The 19841-nt window shown below is 42.3% G+C and overlaps 1 protein-coding gene across 3 annotated transcripts; it reads left to right on the top strand.

The window, feature by feature from the left end:
- Positions 1–493: 493 nt before the first annotated feature.
- Positions 494–8539, top strand: LOC465877 (cancer/testis antigen family 45 member A6). Of its 3 annotated transcripts, none has more exons than XM_024353658.3 (5): positions 494–575; positions 4235–4409; positions 6326–6574; positions 6954–7047; positions 8265–8539. In XM_024353658.3, exons 2-5 carry the CDS (start codon positions 4241–4243, stop codon positions 8320–8322), a joined length of 570 nt encoding a protein of 189 aa, XP_024209426.1. In that variant the 5' UTR covers positions 494–575; positions 4235–4240; the 3' UTR covers positions 8323–8539. The 3 variants fall into 3 exon arrangements, with proteins under 3 accessions (XP_024209426.1, XP_024209424.1, XP_024209425.1); XM_024353656.3 differs by lacking the exon at positions 494–575 and adding an exon at positions 624–730; XM_024353657.3 differs by lacking the exon at positions 494–575 and adding an exon at positions 668–747.
- Positions 8540–19841: the final 11302 nt, after the last annotated feature.

The raw sequence follows: 19841 nt of genomic DNA, 5'->3' as shown, positions 1-19841 counted from the left end.
TTAAAACACAACCCCCTCAAATGAAAATTTCAGTTTGTTGTTGTTGTTTTTCTTTTTCTTTTCTTTTCCTTCTTTCTTTCTTTTTTTTTTTTTTTTTCTGAGATGGGGTCTCCTCTACCGCCTGGGCTGGAGTGCAGTGGCTCACTGCTACCTCCGCCTCCTGGGTTCAAGCCATCCTCCCACCTCAACTTCCCGAGTAGTTGGGACCACAGGTGCAAGGCCACTAGGCCCGGCTAATTTGTGTGTTTCTTTCTTTCTTTCTTTTTTGATTAGTTGGTTGCTTTGTAGAGCCGGGGTCTCACTATGTTACCCAGGCGATTTCATCCCACTGTGTGAGAAGGTTCTGCATTCCTCCGCATACGTTGCTGTGCAGTTGTTACTGAAGGTCGCCTGTAGAGGGCGCCAGAGTCAGCGAAGGGGAGGGCTGCGCTTCCTGGTTCTCTGGGGCACGAGGCTTCTCCTCAGCACTCTGGCGCCCCCAACAGGTTCCCTGTGTTCGGCTGGGGCAGGCACGCTGTGGCTGGCTACTTCCCTTCCTCCCATCTCCCTTGGGCCAAACGGGATCAGTGCTTCTGGTGAGACGCCTCCCCATGCACATCACTCCCAGGTGCCCTAGGGGGCACATTTCCCACAACTCCCAGAGGGCAGGTTTCTAGAAAGTGCCACCGGTGGGGAGGCGCCACAACTTCACTGCCATTTTGTGAGGTGCCGCCGTCTCTCCTCCAGCAAGGTCAGGACTTCAGGACTGTGAGTGGGCAGTTTTTCCCTGGATGCTTTAATTTCGCCCTGGAAAGTGTCCTTTTTCCTCAGAAAGAGTCTTTTCTGTGGTGTTCTCTGTCCGGTGTGTGGGAGGGCTCCCTTGGGGAAGTGGCTTAGCTCTGGGGACACCGCCATGGGCGCCTGTGTCAGCCGCGGGGGAGCGTTTTCCTTGGGCACCCCGTCTCGGCTATGTTGTGGGGCCAGGGGGCTTTTCTTGGGGGCTCTTCTTGGGGGCTCTCTGTCGGTGATGGAAAAGGCGACTTTTCCTGCTGAAATGACCTGAGCCCGGGGCGTGGGGGCCATGCCTTGGTTGCCTGTGTCGGCCTCGGGTGCCACGGTGTTTCTTTCCCACTCAGTCACTGTCCTGAGGGGGACTCCGCCCTGGGGACACTATCTGTGCTCATGGAACGTGGTGGGGGTGGCTGTGCCCCGGACACATGATCGTAGCCCTGTGGGGTCACTGTCGGGGGCTTTATCTCAACCTCTGGTGGACTCTTCCTTGGGTACTGATGTCGGCCGTGAGGCGCATTTGTCCTCGGATGTTGCTCGCTCTCAGTTACAATGTGTTGGCTTTTCTTTGGTTCTGCTTATCCCCGTTGTGGACGCTTACTGGATGCTTTCTCTTGGTGCTGGGTTTTTAAAATTATTATCTGTAGGTGCTCTCTCCCGGTGCCGCCGGGGAATGGGGTAATGTTCCTTGGATTCTCTAAGCCTATGGTGGGACTCAGGGAGCTCTGTGTCAGCCATGAAGGAGGCCACGTGACCTTGGGAACTCTTGTCTCGACCCAGGTTGGGGTGCTTTTCCTCGGTTGGTTGATCGCAATTCTGAAGGAGCTCTTTACTGGGATTCTATCTGACCTTTCAGCCACAGCCTCAGGTGTCTGTGTGGGAATGGGAGTCCAGAAATATTCAAAAGTTCCAGCTGTGCCACATTTGAACAGTCGCAGTACAGTTAGTCTTTCATTCCAGCCACTCTGATGGGTGTGCAGTGATCTCTCCTTATGTCTACACTCGCATTTCTCTGCTGATCAATGAGATCAAGCACCTTTTTAAGAAATTGTTTTTATTTATTGATTTTTGTTTGTCTTTTGAGACGGGGTCTCCCTCTGTCACCCAGACTGGATTGCAGTGCCACCGCACCCAGCTATTTATTGTTTTCTTTTTTTTTTTTTTTTAGCACCATTTTATGTGTTTATTGGTCATTTAACTATGCCTTTTATGAAGTTCCTTTTCAGGTATTTTCCCCCAGCTTTTACTGAGATGTTTGTATTTTAAAAATGGATTTGTAGTTTCCATATATTCTGTATTTGAATTATACACACAGGCACACAGGCGTATATGTACCTATATAAAAATACATATACAATTTTAGTATCTTCTATAAATCTTTTTTGCTTTTACACGATCTCAATAATGTGTTGTAGATGAACAGATTCTCTTAATTTTATTAATTAGTGTATTATTTATGGATAGTGCTTTTTATTATTTTAAGAAACATCTTTGACTCACCCAATGCCATTACGATAATATTCCTTTTTTTAAAATTATACTTTAAGTTCTGGGATACATGGGCAGAACGTGCAGGTTTGTTACATAGGAAGACACATGCCATGGTTGTTTGCTGCACCCATTGACCCGTCATCTACATTAGGTATTTCTCTAATGCTATCCCTCCCCTAGCCCCCCAACCCCTGACAGGCCCCACTGTGTGATGTTCTTCTCCCTGCGTCCATGTGTTCTCATTGTTCAACTCCCACTTATGAGTGAGGACACGTGGTGTTTGGTTTTCTGTTCCTGTGTTAGCTTGCTGACACATGTCCCTTCAAAGGACATGAACTCATTCTTTTTTATGGCTGCATAGTATTCCGTGGTGTATATGTACCACATTTTCTTTATCCAGCGTCGTGGCAGGCGCCCGTAATCGCAGCTACTCAGGAGGCTGAGGCAGGAGAATTGCTTGAACCTGGGAAGTGGAGGTTGCAGTGAGCAGAGACTGTGCCACTGCACTGCAGCCTGGGTGACAGAACGAGGCTCCGACTCAAAAAAAAAAAATAGCAATGTCTTCCAATGCATGGAAAGAATATTTTTCTCCATTTACTGCAGTCTTGAATTTCTCTGAGTGATGTTTTATAATTTTTGTGAAGTACTCTAGCACATCTTGATTAGATTTATTCCTAAATATTTGATGTTTTTGGAACTGTTTTTAATGACATTTGAAATCTCATATTCTAATTATTCGTTATACAGAATTGCCATTCTGTATAATGCCATTCATTATACAGAATTGCTATTCATTACACAGAAATGCCATTGGTTTTCATTATATCTAGAAAGTTGACTAAATTTGCTTATTAACTGTAATGATTTTATTCTGCTGCATTTTTCTATGTACAGAACAATGTCATCTGTGAATAATGACAGTTTTATTTCTTTCCAAATTTTAAACCTATTGTATTTTCCTGATGCTATGGCACTTTTTAGAACCTCCAGTAAATTGTTGAATGGATAGTGGACATCTTTGTCTTGTTTTCAAACTCAGGGAGAAAATACTGATATGTCACTATGAAGTATGGCATTTAAAAATTTTTTGTACATATGCTAACCAGAATAGGAAAGTTGCCCTTTTTCCTAAGTTGGTGATAGTTTTTATCACGAATGGACTTTAAACATTGATCCATGTATGAAAATGATCATGTGGTGTTTCCCTGTTTTTGTTGTTGTTGTTGTTGTTGTTGTTAATGTGGTGCACTACGTTTATCGATTTTCAAATGTTAAATCAGTGTTGCCTTTCTGCAATATACTCCACCATGGCTGATGTATGTCCTTTTTAAGTACCAGTACATTTTATTTGCTCACCCTTAGTTTGGAATTTTTGTGTCTAAGTTCAGGGTGATCTTGGCTTGTATTTTTGGCTTGATCTTGTAGTTTTTCTTCCTTCTAAATTCCTTGTCAGATGTTGTTATCAGTTTTGTATCAATCTTCTAATAAGGGTTCCTAATAAGGGTTAATACACGTTGGTTTATACATCTATTTGAATATATAAGCATAAATACTTATATATTAAATATATATGATATATGATATATAATTTAAAATATAATGTATAATAAGGGTTAATACAGATTGGTTTATACATCCATTTTTTCTAATAAGCGTTAATACAGATTGGCTTATACATCTTCAAATAGGTAATAATATTTTTATCTATTTTTGGTTGATGACAGCTGCTTATTCCACAAGCATTCTGATTGATTTGGTTATACCATCTTTCTTCTGTTTTACTTTGTGTACATTAAAATTAGGTTTCTTTTCCTGAGAACAGAGTGTTTGTTCAGACTTGGTAAATCTTGGCTCATGATTAAAAGTGAAATTAATGATTCAAAGTCTTGGTTGTATACACATATGCGGATTGCTTGCCATTTTGTGATTGTTATATTTTTGTCGTGAATAGAATATATTCATTGATGTTTTTCAGGAAACAATGACCGATAAAACAGAGAAGGTGGCTGTAGATCCTGAAACTGTGTTTAAACGTCCCAGGGAATGTGACAGTCCTTCGTATCAGAAAAGGCAGAGGATGGCCATGTTGGCAAGGAAACAAGGAGCAGGAGACAGCCTTATTGCAGGCTCTGCCATGTCCAAAGAAAAGAGTAAGTAAGCCTGTCCTCACCTCCTCTTCATGCTCCTGCCTCATCCCCTCCAGAGAAACTGTCCTTGTCAAGGTTAACAGTTTCGGCTGACATTGCCATTAATTTCTCAGCAGCATTTGACAGTTGTTCACTCGCTTCTTCATGAAAACCTTCTAGGATTTCCATTTCCCACAATCTTTTTTTTTTTAATTTCTTGTCCGTATTGGTGAATCCCTATCATTTATTTCTTGAGATGGAGTTTCGCTCTTCTCAGCCAGGCTGGAGTGCAGTGGCGTGATCTCGGCTCACTGAAATCTCCGTCTCCTGGGTTCAAGTGATTCTTCTGCCGCAGCCTCCCGAGTAGCGGGATTACAACCACCAGCCACCACACCCAGCTAATTTTTGTAAGTTTAGTAGAGATGGGGTTTCGCCATGTCGGCCAGGCTGGTCTGGAACTCCTCACCTCAGGTGATCCACCCACCTCGGCCTCCCAAAGTGCTGGGATTACACGCACGAGCCACCACCCCCGACCCCATCATTGTTTTTTTCTACATTTCTTTTTCTTCTCTTCTCTAAATACTGTAAAAAATTCCTGAACCCCAGCATCTCTCTCTCTCCTTCTATTCCACTCTGCCACGATCAATCACTGAGCTCCTGAGATACCTCCATGTTTCCCATTATTTCCCGCATCAAACACATACCCTCCAACCCTGCAGCCGGGTCATGATGTTGGCATGTAAATCACGTGATGCCATGTCGCTCCTGAACACCCATCCTCAACACTCCTAAGCACTCAGAACCGACTGCGAAGCAGCTTTGGTCTGCGAGGTTCTGCGTGGCCTGGCCTCCGTCACCCTCTCCTCACACGGGCCCCATCATCTCCTGAGTCTCTCTGCTACTGTCCTTCACCCCGTAGTGCCCGGTCCATCCCCGCTCCAGCCCATATCCTTGGCCTCACCGCAGCCTGGAACTCCCCCTCTGCCTCTGCGCAGGCAGCTCTGCTTTTTCCTTCAAGCCCTGCCCAAGGGTACCTCCACAGAAGGCTCTGCCCAACCAGCAGCAGCTCCTGGGGCTCCCTCTGCTGCTGTTGCCCACAGGCCTGTGGACTGCTTCCTTACCACTAGCCCAACACTGTATGTTTCATTTGCTCATTGTGCACGTACTGTCTGACCGCCCCATGAGGATGTGAGCTCCACAAGGGCAGGGAATGTTGCTCTCTGGGCTGTTTACTGCTGATCCCCAGCTACCGGCATGCTGCCTGCCACAGACGATGAATAAATGAGAGGTGTCAGACCTGGAGTGAAAAGAAAGTCACTTTTGTGAGACAGAAAGGAAGGATGAGGAAAATCATACAGTAAAAGGGACTTTTTGGTGATGGAGTGTGTATAGAACTTTCAGCAGTAATGGCCGCCTCTATTTTCTCAGAATGTGTTTGATATAACAGGAGACCGGTTGAGTTGTATCCCAGTTGCCTGGGTTCCAGCTCAGTAAAGCATGGCAGTTTGTAAGTGAATTTGAGAAATCATGATATCAAGTGAGACTTGCTGCTTTCAACTTGTAAAGCATAACAAGCTGAAACTGTCCCATGAGTACCAGGGATCTGTGAATGTTGCTTTAGAGTTGTACTGTCTTACTTGGTTTCCATGTCTATTCATAGGGCCAGAAAATAAGAGGTGGTTTTATTGTATTATGTGTCCTGGCCTCCGTTTGTCAGGCCTGGGATTTCTCCCTGGTGTATCCTCCCATTTATGAAATAAATAATTCCCTAGAAACTGAGGAGCACATAGATGTACCCAGAGGGGTGATGAAACACACGTATCTCACAGCTCAACTTCTCAGTTTGATTTCCAGAGCTGTCATTCATGAGGTCTATGTGGAGGGGAAAGAAAGTGGTCAAACACCAACTGATGGCTTTTACTCAAAATCTGTTTCACCAGAGCTTATGACAGGAGATGCTATTCCACCCAGCCAATTGGATTCTCAGATTGATGACTTCACTGGTTTCAGCAAAGATGGGATGATGCGGAAACCTGGTAGCAATGCACCTGTGGGAGGAAACGTTACCAGCAGTTTCTCTGGAGATGACCTAGAATGCAGAGGAATAGCCTCCTCTCCCAAAAGCCAACAAGAAATTAATGCTGATATAAAACGTCAATTAGGGAAGGAACTCCGATGCGTTGGACAAAGTAAGTAGTATAAGAATGTCTGTTTTATAAAACTATAGGAAGTCTCTCTTTCTATGATTCAGAAGATATTCATGTTGCCTGTTGAGTTTCATTCTTTGCCAGAGTTGAGATTGCACATAATTTATGGTGGTTCCTCTTTTCTTTGACTAAAGCATGTACATTTTTTCTTTTTCTTTTCTTACTTGGTTATGATTAAAGGAGTTACATTCGCATGTATGTGCAGGTGTCTTTTTTATTATTTAGGTTTTGTATGTGCAGGTATCTTGATTTAAGCATTTAAAACATTTCAGCCTCTGAAGCATGATTGCTGAGGTGTAGATTCACTTCTATTCTTCTTTATATTTGATAATACTGAAGTTTTTTTTTTCAACATCTTCAGAATATGAAAAAATCTTCGAAATGCTTGAAGGAGTGCAAGGACCTACTGCAGTCAGGAAACGATTTTTTGAATCCATCATCAAGGAAGCAGCAAGGTGGGTAGAAATAGGAACTGTCCAATTTCTTTAAGCACTTGGGCTCAATAGAGTACTGGGGGTGAGCGTTGGGGAACAGCCCCTGCCTTGCGTTTCTCAAACCCTGGGCCTCACTCACAGTTATGGCTGTCTCCACAGTTACTTAGGCTAATGTTATCTGAGTCTAACTCATTCTTCGAAGACTATGGAGACTTCCATTTTCACCATAGTCTGAGGTGCGCATTGTCCCTCAATTGACACTCTTTGTATTTGCTAGACTACCTCTTTTTAAAAAATTTGTGTAGGCACATAGCAGATGCATATATTTCTGGGCTATATGAGATATTGTGATACAGACAACAATGTGTAATAATCACATCAAGGTAAGTGGGGTTTCTATCACCTCAAGCTTTTATCCTTTGCGTTACAGAGAATACAATTATACTCTTCATTATTTTTAAATGTGCAATTAAATTATTACCGACTATAGTCACCCTGTTGGGCTATGAAATACGACATCTTATTTATTCCCTACTTCTACGTATTAATCATCCCCACTTCCCGCACCCTCCACCCCCACTAACCTTTGTAGCCTCTGGTAACTGTCATTCTACTCTCTATCTCCATTAGTTCAGTTGTTTTACACTTTTACTCCCCAAAATAAGTGAGAACATGTGAAGTTTGTCTTTCTGTGCCTGGCTTATTTCACTTAACATAAGGACCTTCGGTTCTATCCGTGTTGTTGCAAATGACTGAATCTCATTCTTTTTTTTATGGCTAAACAGTACTCTATGGTGTGTATGTACCATATTTTCTTTACCCATTCATGTGTTAGTGGACACTTAGGTTGCTTCCAAATCTTGGCTACTGTGAATGGTGCTGCAACAAACATGGGAGTGCAGATGTCTCTTCGGTACACTGACTTCCTTTCTCTTGGGTATATACTCAGCAGTGGGATTGCTGGATCATATGATAGCTCCATTTTTAGTTGTTTGAGGAACCTCCAAACTGTTCTTCATAGTTGTTGTAGTAATTTATATTCTCACCAACAGTGTATGAAGGTTCCCTTTTCTCCACACCCTTGCCAGCATTTGTTATTGCCGGCTAGACTACCTCTTACCATGCAGATACATTTCTATTTCCATGCTGTTACTTCATCTTTCTATCCATCACAGTGCTTCGTACAGCATAGGTTCTTTAGCTATCTTTTGGTTAATGACATGTCTCTTTCTCTTCAGATGTATGAGACGAGACTTTGTTAAGCACCTTAAGAAGAAACTGAAACGTATGATTTGAGAATACTTGTCCCTGGAGGATTATCACACCCCCAAATGCATAATCTCGTTAATGATTGAGGAGAGAAAAGGATCAGATTGCTGTTTTCTACAATGGAGCAGGATATTGCTGAAGTCTCCTGGCATATGTTACCGAATCAAATAGCCTTCCAGAGGCTAAGAAATTTCTGTTAGTAAAAGATGTTCTTTTTCCCAAAGCATTTTATTTGAAAGGATAACTTGTGTTTTGGTTATTTTGTATTCCCACCTGTGCTGGTAGATATTATTAACCCATTAGGTAAATACTATTACAGTCGTGGTTTCTGCAGCAGCTCACACTGATGTAGCTGGCGTTTATAACTACCTTCTTTCGCTACCCATTTCGCATTCCCTTTGCCCTAAGATAGCATGTCAGTTGGTCATGATGCTTGGCCTGGCAGGATGACTCAAACCTTCATTACGGAAGAGTCTGAACCATTAGATGTCCTGCCTGGATGGGGTTGCTGTGATTTTCCATTAACTCTAATCGAAAAACACGGGAGGACTAAGAAGCTCTCTAGACATATCACACATACTCTTCCTTAGCCCCTGGTGTAGTGGGAACCCGATCTCAATGTTGAAATCTGTATCAGTCAGCCTTCAACGGAAAGGCAGAACTAATGGGAGATTTTAATGTGTGTGTGTGTATTTTACACACACACACATTAAAATCCACACACACTTTAAAATCTCCCATTATACATGTAATGCACATTATACCTGTGTGTGTGTGTTTGTGTTGGTGGGGGTATATATACATACACACACACACTTTGTAATCTCCCATTATACATATAATACACATTATACACATTACACATATTACATATACACCCCTATTCATATATATATATACCCCATATATATATATATACAACCCATATATATATATATATACACCCCACATATATATATATATATATACACCCCATATATATATATACATATATATATATGTATATCTATGCAGGTGGGGTGGTATATCCAATATATATAGTAAAGGTAGTTCCTAGATAGGATTGGCCTGATAACAATAATTTGGAGCTTCAGTAGCAGTCCCTTTAAGACTGTTGTCTCCAGATATGACTTGCACATTCTATGCTTTTTATTTTATTTTTTTAAGACAGAATCTTGCTCTGTTGCCCAGGCTAGAGTGCAGTGTCACGATCACAAGTCACTGCAACCTCCAGCTCACCCCAGTTCAAGCGATCCTTGTGCTTCAGCCTCCCAAGTAGCTGGGATTACAGGTGCACCACAGGTGCCATCACGCTGCTAATTTTTGCATTTTTAGTGGAGATGGGGTTTTGCCATGTTGTCCAGGCTGGTCTCGAAACCTGGCCTCAAGTGATCTGCCCATCTCAGCCTCCCAAGGTGCTAGGATTACAGGCATGAGCCACTGCACCCAGCCCATTCTATGCTTTTATTTAATTCATTCATTCATTGATTCAACAAATATTAATTGTTCCAGGTACTTTTCTTTTTTTTATTATTATACTTTAAGTTTTAGGGTACATGTGCACAACGTGCAGGTTTGTTACATATGTATACATGTGCCAAGTTGGTGTGCTTCACCCATAAACTCGTCATTTAACATTAGGTATATCTCCTAATGCTATCCCTCCCCCCTCCCCACACCCCACAACAGGCCCCGGTGTGTGATGTTCCCCTTCCTGTGTCCATGTGGTCTCATTGTTCAATTCCCACCTATGAGTGAGAACATGCGGTGTTTGGTTTTTGTCCTTGGGATAGTTTGCTGAGAATGATGGTTTCCAGCCTCATCCGTGTCCCTACAAAGGATATGAACTCATCATTTTTCATGGCTGCATAGTACTCCATGGTGTATATGTGCCACATTTTCTTAATCCAGTATATCACTGATGGACATTTGGGTTGGTTGCAAGTCTTTGCTATTGTGAATAGTGCCGCAATAAATATACGTGTGCATGTGTCTTTATAGCAGCATGATTTATAATCCTTTGGGTATATACCCAGTAATGGGATGGCTGGGTCAAATGGTATTTCTAGTTCTAGATCCCTGAGGAATTGCCACACTGACTTCCACAATGGTTGAACTAGTTTACAGTCCCACCAACAGTGTAAAAGTGTTCCTATTTCTCCACATCCTCTCCAGCACCTGTTGTTTCCTGATTTTTAAATGATTGCCATTTTAATTGGTGTGAGATGGTATCTCATTGTGGTTTTGATTTGCATTTATCTGATGGCCAGTGATGATGAGTATTTTTTCATGTGTCTGTTGGCTGCATAAATGTCTTCTTTTGAGAAGTATCTGTTCATATCCTTCGCCCGCTTGTTGATGGGGTTGTGTGTTTTTTCTTGTAAATTTGTTTGAGTTCATTGTAGATTCTGGATATTAGCCCTTTTTCAGATGAGTAGATTGCACAAATTTTCTCCCATTCTGTAGGTTGCCTGTTCACTCTGATGGTAGTTTCTTTTGCCGTGCAGAAGCTCTTTAGTTTAATTAGATCCCATTTGTCAATTTTGGCTTTTGTTGCCATTGCTTTTGGTGTTTTAGACATGAAGTCCTTGCCCATGCCTATGTCCTGAATGGTATTGCCTAGGTTTTCTTCTAGGGTTTTTATGGTTTTAGGTCTAACATGTAAGTCTTTAATCCATCTTGAATTAATTTTTGTATAAAGTATAAGGAAGGGATCCCATTTCAGCTTTCTACATATGGCTAGCCAGTTTTCCCAGCACCATTTATTAAATAGGGAATCCTTTCCCCATTTCTTGTTTTTGTCAGGTTTGTCAAAGATCAGATAGTTGTAGATATGTGGCATTATTTCTGAGGGCTCTGTTCTGTTCTGTTCCATTGGTCTATATCTCTGTTTTGGTAACAGTACCATGCTGTTTTGGTTACTGTAGCCTTGTAGTATAGTTTGAAGTCAGGTAGCATGATGTCTCCAGCTTTGTTCTTTTGGCTTAGGATTGACTTGGCGATGCGGGCTCTTTTTTGGTTCCATATGAACTTTAAAGTAGTTTTTTCCAATTCTGTGAAGAAAGTCATTGGTAGCTTGATGGGGATGGCGTTGAATCTATAAATTACCCTGGGCAATATGGCCATTTTCACGATATTGATTCTTCCTACCCATGAGCATGGAATGTTCTTCCATTTGTTTGTATCCTCTTTTATTTCATTGAGCAGTGGTTTGTAGTTCTCCTTGAAGAGGTCCTTCACAATCCCTTGTAAGTTGGATTCCTAGGTATTTTATTCTCTTTGAAGCAATTGTGAATGGGAGTTCACTCATGATTTGGCTGTCTGTTTGTCTGTTATTAGTGTATAAGAATGCTTGTGATTTTTTGCACATTGATTTTGTCTCCTGAGACTTTGCTGAAGTTGCTTATCGGCTTAAAGAGATTTTGGGCTGAGACAATGGGGTTTTCTATATATACAATCATGTCATCTGCAAACAGGGACAATTTGACTTCCTCTTTTCCTAATTGAATGCCCTTTATTTCCTTCTCCTGCCTGACTGCCCTGGCCACAACTTCCAACACTATGTTGAATAGGAGTGGTGAGAGAGGGTATCCCTGTCTTGTGCCAGTTTTCAAAGGGAATGCTTCCAGTTTTTGTCCATTCAGTATGATATTGGCTGTGGGTTCGTCATAAATAGCTCTTATTACTTTGAGATACGTCCCATCAACACCTAATTTATTGAGAGTTTTTAGCATGAAGGTTGTTGAATTTTGTCAAAGGTCTTTTCTGCATCTATTGAGATAATCATGTGGTTTTTGTCTTTGGTTCTGTTTATATGCTGGATTACATTTATTGGTTTGCGAATGTTGAACCAGCCTTGCATCCCGGGGATGAAGCCCACTTGATGATGGTCGATAAGCTTTTTGATGTGCTGCTGGATTCGGTTTGCCAGTATTTTATTGAGGATTTTTGCATCACTGTTCATCAAGGATATTGGTCTAAAATTCTCTTTTTTGGTTGTGTCTCTGCCAGGCTTTGGTATCAGGATGATGCTGGCCTCATAAAATGATTTAGGGAGGATTCCCTCTTTTTCTATTGATTGGAATAGTTTCAGAAGGAATGGTACCAGCTCCTCCTTGTACCTCTGGTAGAATTCGGCTGAGAATCCATCTGGTCCTGGACTTTTTTTGGTTGGTAAGCTATTAATTATTGCCTCAATTTCAGAGCCTGTTATTGGTCTATTCAGAGATTCAACTTCTTCCTGGTTTAGTCTTGGGAGGGTATATGTGTCGAGGAATTCATCCATTTCTTCTAGATTTTCTAGTTTATTTGCGTAGAGGTGTTTATAGTACTCTTTGATGGTAGTTTGTATTTCTGTGGGATCGGTGGTGATATCCCCTTTACCATTTTTCATTGCGTCTATTTGATTCTTCTCTCTTTTCTTCTTTATTAGTCTTGCTAGCGGTCTATCAATTTTGTTGATCTTTTCAAAAAACCAGCTCCTGGATTCATTGATTTTTTGAAGGGTTTTTTGTGTCTCTATTTCCTTCAGTTCTGCTCTGATCTTAGTTATTTCTTGCCTTCTGCTAGCTTTTGAATGTGTTTGCTCTTCCTTCTCTAGTTCTTTTAATTGTGATGTTAGGGTGTCAATTTTAGCTCTTTCCTGCTTTCTCTTGTGGGCATTTAGTGCTATAAATTTCCCTCTACACACTGCTTTGAATGTGTCCCGGAGATTCTGGTATGCATGGTACTGTTACCAAAACAGAGATATAGACCAATGGAACAGAACAGAGCCCTCAGAAACAATGCCACATATCTACAACTATCTGATCTTTGACAAACCTGACAAAAACAAGAAATGAGGAAAGGATTCCCTATTTAATAAATGGTGCTGGGAAAACTGGCTAGCCACATGTAGAAAGCTGAAACTGGATCCCTTCCGTACACCTTATACAAAAATTTATTCAAGATGGATTAAAGACTTAAATGTTAGACCTAAAACAGTAAAAACCGTAGATGAAAACCTAGGCAATACCATTCAAGACATAGTAGGCATGGGCAAGGACTTCATGACTAAAACACCAAAAGCAATGGCAACAAAAGCCAAAATTGACAAGTGGGGTCTAATAAAACTAAGGGGTTCTGCACAGCAAAAGAAACTACCATCAGAGTGAACAGGCAACCTACAGAATGGGAGAAAAAATGCTCCTCATCACTGGTCATCAGAGAAATGCAAATCAAAACCACAGTGAGATACCATCTCACACCAGTTAGAATGGTGATCATTAAAAAGTCAGGAAACAACAGGTGTTGGAGAGGATGTGGAGAAATAGGAACACTTTTACACTGTTGGTGGGACTGTAAATTAGATCAACCATTGTGGAAGACAGTGTGGCCATTCCTCAAGGATCTAGAACTAGAAATACCATTTGACCCAGCCAGCCGATTACTGGGTATATACCCAAAGAATTATAAATCATGCTGCTATAAAGACACATGCACATGTATGTTTATTGCGGCACTATTCACAATAGGAAAGACTTGGAACCAACCCAAATGTCCATCAATGATAGACTGGATTAAGAAAATGTGGCACATATACACCATGGAATACTATGCAGCCATAAAAAAGGATGAGTTCATGTCCTGTGTAGGGACATGGATGAAGCTGGAAACCATCATTCTGAGCAAACTATCACAAGGACAGATAACCAAACACCGCATGTTCTCACTCATAGGCGAGAAGGATAGCGTTAGGAGATATACCTAACGTAAATGATGAGTTAACGGGTACAGCACACCAACATGGCACATGCATACATATGTAACAATCCTGCACGCTGTGCACATGTTCCCTAGAACTTAAAGTATAATGAAAATAAATGAATAAATAAATAGAAGTTAGACCTGCCAATAACCCAAATGAGCTTGAAAATAATTTCTCTCTGAGTCCTCAGTTAGTCAGCAGCCTGGTTGATACCTTACCTTTGATTTGTGAGATCCTAAGCCGAGATACCAATCTAGGCTGCATGGATTTCTGATCTACAGAACTGCTTATATATTTGTGTTGTTTTAAGCTGCTAAATTGGGGATAATTTCTTTTGCAGTAGCAACAAACTTAATAGACGTGGTGCCGGCATATTTTGAAGTAACAAATGAAAATCAGGCATGATGTTTTTTATTTTCTCATCAACTGGTCGCAGGGAACTCCCCATGAGACCGCAGGTGCAGGACTAAGGAAGCTTCTCTTTTTCTGGGCCCCAATCCATGCTAGCAGGGTTTCAGGCACCTGTCAATGGGTCACAGTACTGCACAACATTGAGGTATATACTAAGACAACATCTATTATGGAACTCGTTTCTGTGTTCCTTATTTAGTAGTAAAAAAGGCAAGATGTAAGAACATGCTGTTCACCTTATAACCACCATCTTGACATGCCAGACTACTAAGTTGTTAAACGTTTCCCTCAGGTAGAAGACCCCTGACGTTGTTTGGGAATTATTTCTCACATAATGTCTTGTAAGTGTGTCGCTAATGTGTCTGGATTAGTTGCTACCTCCTGCGCAGTCAGCATAATGTCATCAGTGCAAAGAATGGTGTTACATCTGGTTTAAGAGAAAGGTGGTCATGGTCCCTAAGGACTCGTTTAGGATATAAACCTTGAGAGTTGATATAAGGTTGAAAGAGGAGATGATAGTACATTGCTGTCCTTTCTAGCTGGACCCAAACTCTTGTTTATGACAACTACTGAAAGAAAACAAAACATTCACCTAATCAGGATTATATATCAGGTTCCCAGGGATGTCACAGTTGCCGATGCAACAAAACCACCTGCAGTACAGCAGCTGCAGTTGGAACAACAATTTGATTAAGTTTATGGTCCGATCTCAGCTCACTGCCACCTCCACCTCCCGGGTTCAAGCAATTCTCTTGCCTCAGCCTCCTGTGTAGCTGGACTATAGGCACACACTATCACACCTGGCTAGTTGTTTGCATTTCTTAGTAGAGACAGGGTTTCACCATGTTGGCTAGGCTAGTCTCAAACTCCTGACCTCGAGTGATCTGCCCACCTCAGACTCCCAAAGGGCTGGGATTACAAGCGCGAGCCACCGCGCCAGGCCCCGGCTATTTTTTGTATTTTTGGTGGAGCTGTGGTTTCGCCATGTTGGCCAGCCTTATCTGGAACTCCTGACCTCAAGCGATCCACCCACTTCTGCCTCCCAAATCCTGGGATTACAGGCGTGAGCCACTGTGTCCAGCGAAAACTTCACTTTTAAGTGAAACGCAGAAACAAAATCAGATAATCAGAAAATGAGATACTGCATGTTCTCATTCATATGTGGGAGCTAAACAATGGGTACACATGAACATAAAGGTAGAAACCATTGACTCTGAGGACTCCAAAAGGGAAGTGGAGGGGAGGGAGGGAGCGGGTTGGAGGGTTGAAAAACTACCTATTGGATACTCTCTTCACTATTTGGGAGATGGGTTCACTAGAAGCCCAAACCCCGGAATTATGCAATTATATCCAAGTGAGAAACTTGTACATGTACCCGTCTTACATCTATAATTTTAAAAAGGTTAAAAAAGAAAGCTTCAGTTTTAAATCTTAACCAGATATACATGAAAAGGATTACTATACTTGGACACCTTTACAGGTTTCTATGTTAGTTTTTGGTGTTAAAGCAGAAAACTGTTCCTCGACCACTTTATTAATTGTATATCCTCTTTGTACAAACATCCAAAATAGAAGACTGTCACTTTTGGTTCTGTAACTGTGATTCTTTACTGCAGTCTTCTACAGCTTTTACAGAATTCATGGTCCCTAGTATCTGCCATTCTCCAATTGCCCTGGGTGGCGAAATGGCTGCCGTAGTAAACTTTTCACTGATAATTAGAGGTTTTGGAAACATGCAGGGCTTGTTATTTAAGAGTGACTCCATTTGGGCATTCCGGTGGATGGCCTACAGGTTTTCTTGCAGAGTATACTGGAGTCTCCAGAATGAATAACCCTAGGAACTTGAGGAACTAGTGCTTTCCAGAATTTTGGAAGCCAAGATACAAATATTGAAGAGTCCAGTCCCAGTTATAATCACCATCAGAAGAGAAAATGTCTGTGCATTCAATCAGTGTCTAATTGCCATCCCAGGTGAAGGCTAGACCCATATCATGCTCTGTGGATTTCCAGGGTCTTTTTTCATTTTTCATTTTTGTCAGTACCTAGTGGGTGTATATCTTTATGGATTACATGAGATATTTTGATAAGGCATACGATGTATAATAATCACATCAGGGTAAATAGTCTCCATCACCGCAACCATTTATCCTTCCTTTGTGTTACAAACAATCCAATTATACTCTTTTAGTGATTTTAAAATTTATAATAAATTATTGACTCTAGTCACCCTGTTGTGCTATCAAATGCTACATCTTACTCATTCTACCTAACTATATTTTTGTACCCACGAGCCATCCCCGCTTCCCCCTGACACCCCCACTACTCTTCCCTGCCTCTGGTAACCATCCTTCTACTCTCTATCTCCATGAGTTCGGTGGTTTTCATTTTTAGCTCCCACAAAGGAGTGAGAACATGTGAAGTTTGTCTTTCTTTGCCTGGCTTATTTCACTTAACATAATGACCTCCAGTTCCACCCATGTTGTTGAAAATGATGAGATCTCATTCTTTTTTATGGCTGAATAGTACTTCATTGTGTATATGTACCACATTTTCTTTATCCATTCATCTGCTGGAGGACACTTAGGTTGCTTCCAAATCTTAGCTATTGTGAATGGTGCTGCAACAAACATGGGAGTGCAGATACCTCTTCCATATACTAGTTTCCTTTCTTTTCCAAGTTTTTATATGCACTTCATCAGCAGTGCTGTAGAAACTGCAGCTGGCAATGTAAGTCCCTGGAAAGAGGACATCACACCCAGGACACTCTTGCCACTCTGATAGCTACATCTTTTTGAAGACATGGTAAAAGTCTGGGGTAAAGTAGTGGTTGTTCTCTAGCAAAAATCGAACACCAGCCTACCCCTGAAGTATTTTGAGCCTTTCGCATACAAAATGCAAATTACAATACCAAAGTCATTTGATGTGGCCAAATGGGTGGGGATCCTTGGGATTAAGCACCCCATCTTCAAAGCTGCATTCTTCTTCAGGTACCTGAGGCAATGTCTGGGGTTATTACGGGGAAACTCATTGGGGTACCAACAAATGCTGAAAGGAGAGAACATTGGTAGAACCGGACAGCCTCACAGTGGTGGCCTTGGACTGTAGCAGTTGGAGCTGGCTCTGGCAGCTGCCCTCATCTTGGGTCCTGGGGTGCCTGCCCATAGGCTCTCAGCTGCCCTGCACTGCCGGGGCTCCGCATCCTCGCCTGGCAGCTGCAGCTCATCAGACTAGGAGCCGCCAGGGCTCAGTGTCACCTCGGTCCTCCCAGTTCAGCACCCAGGTCTGTCCTGGGAGAAGCCCTGCCTGAGCCCCACCCCAGCCCTCTTTGTTCCCTGTGCTGCCAGCGGACTTGCCTCCTGGGCACACTCATCCATCAGTGGCCAGGGGCCTGCAGGACCCAGCCAAGCAGCCTCTGCCCACTCCAGCAGTGACTGGCTGGGGTGGGCTTTTGCAGATGGCATAAACTCCATATCTCAGTTATCCCTGAGGTGTCCCTGTGGATGGGCCTGCCACACTCAATTGAGTCCTTTAAAAGCAGACAGAGATGGGCGTGGTGTTTCACGCCTGTAATCCCAGTGCTTTGGGAGGGCGAGGTGGGCAGACCACTTGAGTCCAGGAGTTCGAGACCAGCCTGGCCAGCATAGTGAAACCCCTGTCTCCAAACACAATTGTTTTTTTAAATTAGGTGGGCGTGGTGGTGCGTGCCTATAGTCCCAGCTACTTGGGAGGCTGAGGCGAGAGGATCATTTGAACCCAGCAATTTGAGGCTGCAGTGAGCCATGATCACATCACTGCACTCCAGCCTGGGAGACAGAGCGAGACCCTGTCTAACAAACAAACAAACAAATGAACAACACCACTGATGCCCCCCCACCCACCCCAATAAAAACACATAAAAGTAGACAGATTTCTTCACCAGAGAGCAGAAACAGAAGTCCAAGATAGTCAAAGGACAAGAGGGATTTGATTGGGCTTTACTGTTTTGAAGATGTAGGAGTACACAACGAAGCTATGCTGGAGGGCCTAGGAGCTGAGAGTAGTCCCTGGCTGTCACCCAGTAAAGAAACCAGGACCTCATTTCTACAACCTTAAACACAGGAATAGATCATCAATGTCCTCAGACATTAAGGAAATGGAAATCAAATCCACAAGGAGATACTACTTCACCTCACTGGGATGAATATTAACAAGTGTTATAGAGGAGAAATTGGAACCCTCCACCATTGCTGCTGGGAATGTAAAATGATGCAGCATCTTTGAAAAATAGTCTGGCATTTCTTCACAGAATTGATAATAAAGTTATCGAACAACCTGCAAATTCCACTTCTAGCTAAATATCCAAGAGAAATACAAGCATATATCCACAGCAAAACTTGCACACAAATATTTGGAGCCAGATCCAATATTATATTTTGTACACCTTCATACCCCAGCCTTAAGAACTACTCTCACACATTTACCAGAGACTACTATATTGGAAAAATCATACAGTTGTTTTGGTGACTATCACACCTCTTGACAGGGCTCAGTGTTTAACTCACTGTTTTGGCCAGCAGGAACTTGAATTTAAGTGCAGGTTAAGAAGCAATTAGGGGTGCTGGTGTTAGTTTCAGAGGAGGAGCAGCGGTGCCCTTCAAGGCAACAATCTCAGGTGAGACCCTTACAGCTCTTCGGGTAAAGGGGAACCTCGGGCAGGAGGAGTGGGAGGGCTGCTTCTATTGACAAAGACACCGGGAGAATTTAGGGATTTGCAATGGACTGAATGTTTGTGTCCCCCGCCACATTCATTTATTGAAATCCTAACTCCTATTGTGATGTTATTAGGAGGTGGAGCCATTGGAAGGTCATGAAAGTGGAGCCCTAATAAATGGGAATATTGTCCATATAAAAGGGACCCCAGAGAGCTCTCTGTGCCCTGGCAACATGGAAGAGGGCCCTCACCAGAACCTGACCATGCTGGCACCTTGATCTCAGACCTACAGCCTCTAGAAATGTGAGAAATACAATTTCTGTTGTTTGTAAGCTACCTAGTGTATGGTATTTTATTATAGCAGCCCTAACTGACTAAAACACAGTTCTAAGTGCCCAGATTCATTGGCATAAACCTATACGTTTCCATTCCAGTTTTCAGTATCTGATTTCTCCCTATTAGTGCCCTAACATTAGCAGAAGAGACCCTTTTGAGGTTGTGAATTCAATTTGTGTTGTAATTCAGCCACTGACAGGAGTAGACTTTGGATTTCATTTTCCCAAATCTTGGCCTGGTTGCTATAGGAGATGACAGTTTCTTTCAGGCCAGTCGTAGATGTTATCAGGTCCTTCATTCACACCTTGAGCAAGAACTTTAACGACTTCTTTCTTCATGTTCTACAGTACATTAGAAACAACA

Source organism: Pan troglodytes, chromosome X (assembly GCF_028858775.2).
Source record: "Pan troglodytes isolate AG18354 chromosome X, NHGRI_mPanTro3-v2.0_pri, whole genome shotgun sequence".
NCBI lineage: Eukaryota > Metazoa > Chordata > Mammalia > Primates > Hominidae > Pan > Pan troglodytes.
Note: the sequence above shows the minus strand (reverse complement) of the source record. Positions and strands in the feature narration are given on the sequence as shown.

Coding starts and splice junctions, on each gene's coding strand:
- LOC465877 (XM_024353658.3), top strand. CDS start 4,241: ATGACCGATAAAACAGAGAAGGTGGCTGTAGATCCTGAAACTGTGTTT. Junction 6,575..6,953: donor ACTCCGATGCGTTGGACAAA/GTAAGTAGTATA, acceptor CAACATCTTCAG/AATATGAAAAAATCTTCGAA. Junction 7,048..8,264: donor ATCATCAAGGAAGCAGCAAG/GTGGGTAGAAAT, acceptor CTTTCTCTTCAG/ATGTATGAGACGAGACTTTG.